This window comes from Haliaeetus leucocephalus, unplaced genomic scaffold, assembly GCF_000737465.1.
Source record: "Haliaeetus leucocephalus isolate CR32 unplaced genomic scaffold, Haliaeetus_leucocephalus-4.0 Scaffold3, whole genome shotgun sequence".
In the NCBI taxonomy this organism is placed as follows: Eukaryota; Metazoa; Chordata; class Aves; order Accipitriformes; family Accipitridae; genus Haliaeetus; species Haliaeetus leucocephalus.
The window spans coordinates 3,339,973-3,350,227 of record NW_010972439.1 but is presented as its reverse complement, the minus strand read 5'-3'; the positions used below and the strand labels follow the sequence as shown (position 1 = coordinate 3,350,227).

The 10,255-nt window shown below is 42.3% G+C and overlaps 1 protein-coding gene across 1 annotated transcript in view; it reads left to right on the top strand.

The window, feature by feature from the left end:
• The first annotated feature begins 278 nt into the window (after window positions 1-278).
• The window catches only part of VWC2 (von Willebrand factor C domain containing 2), a 54,025-nt gene continuing 44,048 nt past the window's right edge, over window positions 279-10,255 (top strand). The window contains exons 1-3 of the mRNA XM_010574060.1: window positions 279-322; window positions 903-1,684; window positions 8,223-8,352. Coding sequence (XP_010572362.1) covers window positions 977-1,684; window positions 8,223-8,352 — 838 coding nt within the window. The 5' untranslated portion in view covers window positions 279-322; window positions 903-976. The remainder of the gene's footprint in view (window positions 323-902; window positions 1,685-8,222; window positions 8,353-10,255) is intronic.

The window sequence follows — 10,255 nt, the reverse complement described above, 5'->3', positions numbered from 1 at the left end:
CGGGCGGGCGGGCGGGCAGAGAGGGAGGCTTTGAAATGGCTGTGAGGAGCGGTACCTCGGAGGTGGGGCCGCGCCGGGAAGCTGGAGCGCCTTTGCCTGTCGTGGCCGGAGTAGTGTACGTGTTTTGGTTTGGGTTTTGGTTTTTTTTTAATCCGGTGTGGTGTGCAGCGTTTTAAGGACAGGAGCCGGGAGGGTTGCTGAACTCCTGGAGGATGTGCGTTAAATGAGCCTCTGCTGCGGAAACTCTTAACGGCTGTGCTTTGCTTTTAAAACACGGGGAGAAAGAGGTGGTGTGTGCTTGTCTAGGTAGTTCGGAAGAGAGGTAGCTTGGCTCTGCTCGCTTTAATGTGCTTGGGTTTAGTTGTCTTTAACAGAAATGTCCTCACTGGTAGACATTTAAAAAAACCCAAACAACCAAAACAACAGCGCACATCAGAATGAATAACAGGTTAATGAAAATCACCGTGCTTGCAGTCAGTGAATAGGACTCAATTGGGTGATTTCTGTTCTGGACTCTACTGTGTTTTGGGGAGCTCCGTTTAATTCAGCGTGCGTGCATGCATCCTCTTCACGTTGTTGTCGTTTGAAAGGAAAAATAACCCCCAAATGTTCTGGGTTTTGCATGCATCTGCCTTTGCAAATCCTAACTCCTTGGAGTTCTGCGTGGTGCTCTCACAGAGCCGAAGACGCCTGGTCCGTGTCCAGAGCCCTGCTATTTATAAGACTTGGCAGAGCGGGGGAGGAGGAAGAGGAGGGATGCAGCACAAGGCTGTTGTTTGGCTTTTGCATAAGCTACCGAGACAGGTTGCATGTTGTTTGAGATGTTGCATGGGGGGGGGGGGGGGGGGGGGTTGGGGGGAGAAGTGCAGAAGCTGAAGTGTTCCCAATCCTTCTCTTCCTAGGGACTGTGGATCTGGATCTGTGAAGCGCTTCCCTCCGATGTGAATGCAGTGTCCCCTGTGGGATGCAGTAGGTGATGCCCAGCTCTACTGCAATGGCAATTGGAGCTCTCTCTAGTTCTCTTCTCGTAACCTGCTGCCTCATGGTTGCCCTCTGTAGCTCCACCATACCTGTACAAAAACTGGCCAAGGCTCAAGACAAACAGGAGATAAAGGCAAGCCAGGAAAAGAGGGATCACACATCGACAAGGGACAGCCAGACAGGCCCAGGGAGAATGAATGAGATCGGCAGGAGTGGGAGGGAGGAGGGTAGCAGGGACTGGAAGAGCAAAGGAAGCAGGAACTACTCGAACAAGGAGTCCTGGACTAAGCAAAAGCAGGCTTGGAACAGCCAGGGGACGAGCAGTAAGTCCGGGAGCATGCAAGAGCAAAGGGACGCCGCTCCGGAGGAGCCTCGGGTGGCTGAAGATGCATCTCTTCCAGAAGCTGTGGCGAGTGTCACTCCCGAGCCTCCAGAGGAGTATGCCTATCCGGACTACCGTGGGAAAGGCTGCGTGGATGAGAGCGGCTTCGTCTATGCCATCGGGGAGAAGTTTGCGCCAGGCCCCTCTGCCTGCCCCTGCCTTTGCACTGAAGAGGGCCCGCTGTGCATACAGCCCGAGTGCCCCAGGCTCCACCCGCGGTGTGTCCATGTGGACACCACGCAGTGCTGCCCACAGTGCAAGGAGAGGAAGAACTACTGCGAGTTCCGAGGGAAAACCTACCAGACCCTAGAGGAGTTCATGGTAAGGGCTGAAGACAAAAGTCATTTTGTGTGTCCTTCTCTTGTTGAAAGTGGCGTTATGTTCTTCAAGTGCTTTCTCGGAGGGTGTTCTGGGTCTCCCCCCTCCCCTTTTCATTTCTGTGTTAATACTACTTCTGCAGTGCTGTAAAATATTCCCCTTAAACATGACCTTTCTTGCTCTGTGATACTGTAACATTTTTAAATGAGGGGGCTGATCTTTATTAATTCCTTTGGTATTTACAGTAAAAAATGCTACTTGAAAGGGTGCTACTCGGTGGTGATGTGGATTTTATGAAAATTTTCAGCAATACATTTGTTTCCTTATTTAACTGTTAACTGTGAAACTTCTACCTTGCAGGGATCGAGCAAGGTTTTGTGGGCTGACTTCTGTTGCCAGTAATCAGTCTGTGATAACAGTCATTTCTCTTTTCCTTATTAACCATTTAAACTGTGCTGCCAAGGTTGCGTCACATTTGCTTTCTGAGAATGACTGTGGGCCTTCTTTTTAGTAAGAGCATGGTTCGCAATCTGGATTACAGTGATACCTAAACAAAGGACTTGAAAACCTTTCTGTTTAGGGAAGTCCTTTTAGAGTAGGGCCTTTTTAGCATTATTGTACAACTGAAAATGCAACTAACTACAGTGTGCTGAAAAGTTTTGGAGTTGGGGCTGATTTCCTGGTTGCTTACCTTGCCTTTTTTCCTTTAGTATTTTATCGTGGCTGAGATCTGTGAGCAGGCTCTAAGGATTTGATTGCAAATGACTGTTAAGATACAGGGCTGGTCCAAAACCCATTTCTGAACGCAACAGAGATTTTTGAGCTGAATGTGTTGAGGGAAGTACAAAATCCAGTGCAGGGTTCTGGAAGCTTGAGCCCCTCTCAGGATGGAGAAAAAATGTATTTGTGAAGGCCGTAAATGAGTTGCCACCTCTCCCCTCTGTGGTATTTGCATGTTCTTGGAAACTTAACTTTGATTCATAATGTCTTTCCATGTTCTTCAACTCACTGAAAAATAAAGGAGCAGAATTACTCTTTCCAGAATAAATCACAGTGTTTCCCCTTGCTCTCTTCAGGCAGTAATGTGTGGAGCACTGGTGGATTTCAAAGCATGGCAGAAAGCATCGTACCATCCTCCCTTTTTCCATGTCACCCCCAAGGATTGCATTCAGCTTCGGGGTGGCAGATGGACTGTGAGATCCTTCCTTTTCCAGCGAAATTAATTCTGAGGGGTGGCCAAAACAGTGATGCTTCCGCACACGTTCTCTGTAGGTCAGAGTTTTAAAGGCTTCTCCACACTCTTCATTCATTATCTTCTAACGAGTTGCATTTCTTTGTCTTTTTATATAGTGGTGTCATATTAATGGCTGTAAAGCAAGCCTGAAACACCTTATTGTGTTAAGTGTGTGGCGAGAGAATAAAACCTTAGGGCTCCCTGTTACATTTGAGCATGGCTGGCAGCCTTGGTAAAAAGGAAGTGCTGAACAGTGACATTTACAGAAACGTTCTGAAAAGACTTTGGCTTTCAGCTTTCTGTTTTAACCCCATTCAGCCTTCAGCCCTTATGTTGATACCTTCCTGTAATGAAAACATCGGTTCCCTTACCACTTTGTGTTAGCCAGCTTTGGAAACAGGAGTGAGAAGGGATGTTTACTTGGGATGTGCAAGGAAAGTTACCGATGCAGTTTGGCAGTGGAAGTGCAGCCTGTTTATTTTGATGTGTGAGGACCTTGGTTTTCAGTTTTGTTTCAACGTTGGTTCCAATATTGTGAGCACAAAACTGTAAATGCAGCTGTTTGCCCATGCCACTGCAATCAGTGGACATGTCTGGCGACATAAGGTACAGATGTAGTCTGATCGCTGCTGCTCAGTGGAAACAATTGCAAATGCAAGTAATTGCACATGGTTTCAAAGGTCATTTTACAAGTTTAAAGTTGATGGTCTTAGAGAGGTTACTAATATCCTGTCTCTTGATTAAGGTCAGGGAAGGAGTTATAAATGGATAGCAATCTGACTTTTCTCTGTATTTGCACCTACCATTTGTGGCAGAGTACCAGACATCACTGAAGGAAGAAAAAGGTGGCCTCCTAACTTTTAAGTGACTTTATCTGCACAAACACTTACGTATAGATGTGTAAATATGCATGCAAGTTTAGGAGTTCGCTTATATAAAATTCACATATAGCTTGGCATGGCAAAAAATTGCCCTGACCAGAGCCAGTGCTAATTTGGAAGCTGAGTGTGCCAGGGAATGGGAGGTTTGATGCATTTCTTCACAGTCCTTTCTGCAGGCTTTGCTTGTGTGTGTATGCACATGGTTTTTTGTTTTCAAAAAGGACATGGATGTCGACACAAAACACAACACAGGTGTTGGGGAAGGATAAGGTCTCATAAAGCTGTTTCCATCAGCACCAGTGTACTCGCCTGTGAATATTCTGAGGCAGGATGGCAGAGGGATCACAGCATGCATATGAGTGAAACTGGGAGCAAAAGCCTTAGTTGATGAAACGCAATGAGGATAAAATTCTGCACTGGAGCTGGAGATTGCTGAGCACGTGCTCCACTAGATGTTTTCCAGTCTCACAGTAAGATTTGAAAATGCAGGCTGACTTACAAAGTCATAGCCTTATGAGGACCATAAGTTATCTTCAGAAGTGTAATGTTTGAGAAGGACCTCCATTTTTGGAAGTTGTTGCTTTGCATGTCATCTTTAGAATTTCTCTGCTACCAAAAATTGTATTTATTTGTGAATAAGTTACTTGGAAATCTGGAAGTCAACAAACCCAAATGGATTTTGAAACATCTGTGGTATTTTGAAGGCACAGAGAAGTAAAAACAAGGCTGGTATGTTTATTCTTGTCAGCCTAACCCCATTCGTGTTCTCCTGAGTTGTGTAAGTGGCAAGGAAATACTAATAAAAATTCCAGCACAATAGCAAATAAGTTTGGGATTATGATTGATTTTTTTTTAACTTAGATGTTTTCAAGGCTCAAGGAACCAAATGTAGATTGTATATATTTTTTTAATTCAGACTTTTTGTTGGTTTGGTTTTGGTTTCTTTTGTTTTTTTTAATTAAAGTTTGGCACGTGGAAAGGGGGAAGAGAAAGCTCAAATTACTTTGGACCAGAATTTCAATGAGTGCCAATGATTTGTCACTTCTTAATTATGACAATTTACACTAAGTTGCTGGATAAACCTACTATCCTTACTAAGCTACAGTTTTCTTTGTGCCCCACTAGTGGGAAATCTACCTGTTTACACAATGGCATGTTTGCTTTTTTACAACATCTGCAACTCCATTTATACATCTGCTCATAAACTTCCCTTTAAACAATTCTAAAGAAGTTATTTCGTTTGCCATCTGTACTCTATTTTCTACAGGTTTTACGGCTGCCTGGTGAATACATAAGACTTCTGTGCCTCTCGTCTTCCCACAGTTTTTGCATAGGCAGAACTACAAACTACTGCTGCTATAGAGTTAATAGCTTCATCTGTAGACCACAGAGATGTGGTATCATTAGTCTTCAGAGAGAGGTTGATAGGTGGTATTATTTCCAGTCCAGCCTGGTTATGTCAGATGTGCTAAGCTTGAGTGCTGCTGGGCTGCTTGTTTCCCAGACGAACAAGTGGGATGCTCGTTGCATTGGCTGCCACTAGGAACTGCGCTGCAGGGAATGCACCTTTTTTATGAGAGTAGAAGAGAGGAAATGTAGGACCAGTTTTGTCTTTTCATTCTGATTTATTTAGCTGTTGTTACATATACAGACTATCTTATTGTCTCTTTCTCTAGTGATGATTATGTCTCCAAGTATTAAGCTGCCATTGAGATGTGGAAAGAAGTGGCGATTTTGTACAGTTCCTACAGTAAAAAGCAATGCTTTACCATTTAGTCCAAAGATGGAGAGATAAAGGTTGACATTAATATCATTTTAGGAGCCACTGTGGTTCACTTACATGCCTGAAAAGAGCGTTGTAGAAATAAGCACATGGACACCTTCCTTAACTCTGCTACCGTTACTCATATTGGTGGGTTGTACAGATGACAGTACTTATTAAAGGTGTATCACATGTATTCCCCTGAAATCCCATGATTACACAGGAAGGGTGTTCATGGCTGCAGTATCACATTAACAGTATACTCGTTCATGAAAGATGTAGTCTTCATGTGTGTGTGCTGTGTAGGACGCAAATGCGTTATTCTGAATCTTCATTATTAGATAAAGATTAGATCAATTCTGTTTTTCATTCAATAGTATTTTCAGTGCTTCATTAAATGGCTTCTTGTTCTAAGAATTTTAGGCTTCTGTCAAATTTGGAATTCTAGTAAACAACCTACTTAATTAGAATATGTTTAGATTTTACATATGAGAGATTTTAGGAGTAACATCTGTGGGCTGTCTTGTTTCCTGATTATCATCAGATACCCTAGTTATTACATCACTTCTAATAATTGAATTGCACAGCTACTAAACGGTGTCCTGGAAGAGGGAATATGTGTTGTTGTAGTTACTGGTCTTGTTGAACTGTGATGACTGGCAAATTTGCATCGTTTTCAAGTCATGGCAAAAAATGTTAAACCTGATTGAAAGCCTTGTTGAGCCTGATCCTTGGAATTGAGTTCTGGTAGCTTTGATCAAGTAGGATTCCTTAAAAATAATAAAATCGGGAGCTTAGGTTTGCTGATGCTCCAAATTTCACGTGCAGTTCAGGTGATTACCTGGAATACCTGAGCCTCTCGACTGGATCAGAAACCTCCTCAACCACTGATGCTCCAGCTCTGCAAGTGAACGTGGCAGTTTATAAACAATTACAGGACAAAGTTCTTGTCCCAAAGCCTGCAATAAAAATCTGCAGTACTGGGCTGTCAGCCTCCTTGTAGCATTTTATAAACATATGGTGTGGTGTTATCCTTGGTAGAGTGTAAAGCAAAGAGCAAACTGGAAGTGAGTAGCTAGCAAAGGAAGCCTGGAATAAATAATAGTAATAAAAGCAGAAAGCAACAGAGCAAGAGACCCTATTTAGGCTTTCTAAGCAGAGGGGATGGCATGAAAGATATGTGAGTGCATAAGCCAATAACAGCCCTGGCAGGTGGGAAGAGAAGTGGCAAAGCATGGATGAGCATTTAGTTGGAGATGATGCTGTGCAAGCATCAGCATGTTTGAACTTTGAAAGTGAGAAGGATGTGAAAGAGGCAAGCAAGCAGAGAATGGATTTGATGAAAAGATGTGGTGGGCTGCCTAAGGAATAGGGAGAAGAAACAGATGATCTGCAAGTTAGACACCTGGATGATTCTTCACAGAGAATATTTTTTTGTTTGTTTGTTTTTTTATGATTTGAGGTTACTCTGCTTTTATTGGAGAAATGCAACGGGTGGTTGTTTGCATCAACTGGAATCTGGAATGAAAAAGGGTCCTTAAAAAAATGACCTCATCCTTAAGGAAACCAAGAATCTGCACAGATTATTGATTTAGAGGATCACTAATAATAACATTCAGCTGCATTTTCATCCTGCGCTCTGAGCATGGATACCAGTGTGGGTTTTTTTGGAGTACAGCAATGAGATTTACAGTATACCATTTATTGCTCTTTAGCATCCTTGCTTCCCTCTGCCTCCAGCTCCTTGTGTGTGAGGATGTTGGCGATGTAATGTGCAGTGCCTGCTCAGGAGTGCTGAAGAGGACAGCTGCAATTGTACATGTGGCAAATGCAGGCATTTGAAAGTCCATTTTTAACTAATTAGGGCCTTGATGCTGTTTTGTTTGGAATTAATTTCATTGAATTAGGTCATTCAAGTAATTCTCTCATAGTACTCCTATTCTGTAGAGTTCTTCAAAACCAGTAACATTTCAGTAGGTAAAAAAGATGACCTGTATGTTCCTTCACCCCATTCTTTGCATTGCAATTTCTTTTCAGGATGTTACAAGTATTACAGGGATGGTCCAAATACAATTAACCTGTGGGAGATGCCTCAATTCAAAGGATGTTTGTTTCCTGACTTCTCTCTGAAAATTATAATTTTCAATAAAATACAACTTCCTGCTACTAAAAAGCTTTCAAAATGTAAAAATTGCAATAAGGATTTCCATTAAAAGAAGGTTCATATTTCACTTAGCAAAATTTTTCTTCTTTAAATACAGTATTTTTTGCTAAATTACTTTTTGAACCTCTAATAGAATTAAACTGGACTTCATCTAAATTATGAACTTAATTTGCTGGAAGTTCATTAGAAATGTGGTAGGGAAATTTTTGCTTTATTTGTGTTAAAAGTCTAAAGTGTTCTTGTTCCCAGGATCCCTTTGACTTTACCATTTGGTGCAGAGGTTCAGAGCAGAACCTGTGATTTTTTTCTGCTGTGGTTCTGTAATTTTGCAGGAGCCCAGCCTCGCTCTCTGCATTATTCAGACCACAAAAAGCATTTGTTTTAAAGTGGGGAGAAAAAAGAGGTGAAGGAAAGAACAATGTCAATGGGAAGGTAGTTATTGCACACTTCAGGAGGACATTAAGTGAAAGAGTTAAGAGGTGACTGGATTTGTGTTTCAGGTTTCTCCGTGTGAGAAGTGTCGCTGTGAAGCCAGTGGTGAAGTGCTGTGCACTGTCTCAGCTTGTCCCCAGACCGAGTGCGTGGATCCGGTGTATGAGCCCGATCAGTGCTGTCCTATCTGCAAAAATGGTAAGCGACAGCTGCAAAACTAGAAGGGGGCTTCTGTCGGGGAGATCCATGTTGCTATGTTCTGGTTTTGAAAAATAATTCCATTATTTTCCTTTTTCCCCCCAAAATGGAGATGGAGAGGAGTTGTGTGTGGATGGTGTCTTCCTGGTGTGAGGAGTCACATCTTCCCTTGACTGGGATGGACTCGATTATGACCTACAGGGATTTTTGTTGCCCAGGAGACAATTAGGGTGTTAACCCCAGATATTTGTGTGGCTTCTGGATATAAATTTTGCATGAACTCATTGTGGATATGTTTTATATAGGCACACAAAACAAAACTCAGGCTCTTCATGTTATCCACCTTTCAACGTGAGCAGGAAAAGTTACTTTTGTTCTCCCTTCTTATTTGTTCCCATTTCAGAGATTATTCTTTTTTTTTTTTTTTCCTGAGGCAAATCAAATTTACCTTATTGAGCTCATTTAATTTTCATAACTAAATGAATTAAACTCCCAAGTTTAATTGAATATTTTTCATAACTAAATTAGACAGAAAGTCTCTCTACTCCCAACAAGGGCTTGTATTAGATGAAAGTCTTGGTCTATTTAGAGGAAAAAATTACATGACACACTAGCTCATCACTTATAAAGAAGAAATGATAATTTATTAATAGAAATGAAAGCTGCAAAATCTCAAATTAAATTATATTTAAAATGAAAAAAGACATTTAAAAATATTCAGATAATTTGCAGCCATATATTATTTCTCTAGGATAGGTAGGTTCCATTACATTGGCTAAAACAAACTGATTAAAATTGTGGAAAAGCTAGGGGTGGAGAGAGTGTACAGCATATGCTTTCCACAAATTCAACAGTAGATGATAAGGGATAGTTAATTGCATTGGAGGAGTTTCATTTGTATGGGTATAAAAGTAATTGCTTCACATCCCTTAATTGGTTGTTACAACCCTGAAGGAATTTGTTCTTGGCTGTACAGCTTAAGGGCGCTCTGCTTTTGGAGGTGAGGACAGGCTTTTTTTGAGGCATTTAGGGACAGTTCCTGAGAGAGGCTGAATTTGGGAGCTGGTGGTGTGATAGCTAGCCAGTCCAGAGGATCTTTTAGGACTTGTTTGATGGCAAGAGCCTTCCTGACGTGCTCACAGGCTTTTTGTGTGCACCACGCTCTGCTGCAGTTCCCCAGGTCAGAGTGACTCTTGGCGGGCAAAAGCTCTGTTTTCAGTATTGGGGATGGAGTTACAAGCATAATGTGTTAAGTCTATGTAGTCTTTCCTACTGAATTTCTCCAGCGGTGCTAACGCTGTTTGGAGCTGGATTGACTTTTCATAGGTGTATGTTCTCCCACAAGCATCAACGTAATGCACTGCAGTGGCCGTCTCCCAGTGGTGGCTTGCCTTTGGATTAAGGTGGTGCAGCAGTGTGAGGCTTGGCTTGGCTGTTCGCATAGATCCCCTGACACGTTTCCCAGAAATGGGGCCTTTTTAAAAAATTGTACACAAAACATGCCTTAGTTGTGAGGAGGCTGCCCTCTCTCCGGGTGCTAAGGCTGAATTACCAGAGTTCTGCCTGCCAGAAAAGGGTGGTCTCATCCTCAGCATCTGAATCCTCAGTATTACTTGCGTATTCCTTGGGTATAACTACAAGCTGGCATCCCTGACCCAGTTTCAGACCAAGGTGACCAGAGCTGCCTGTTTCCTGTGTCACTTCTCTGCATGTCAGAGAACCAGCAGTGGCTTTCCTTGTTAGCTTTTAGATGTGGAAAAAAGCCATTAACAATAACAACATAACCAAGATAGTTCAGAAGCAGCTCAACTTTTCTGGTTCAGTAGCTTCAGTATAGTATTACAAAGAAATTTCTGAGGAGTGCTCTCCATTTGGGGAGTGCATTTAAAAAAAAATACCAGGC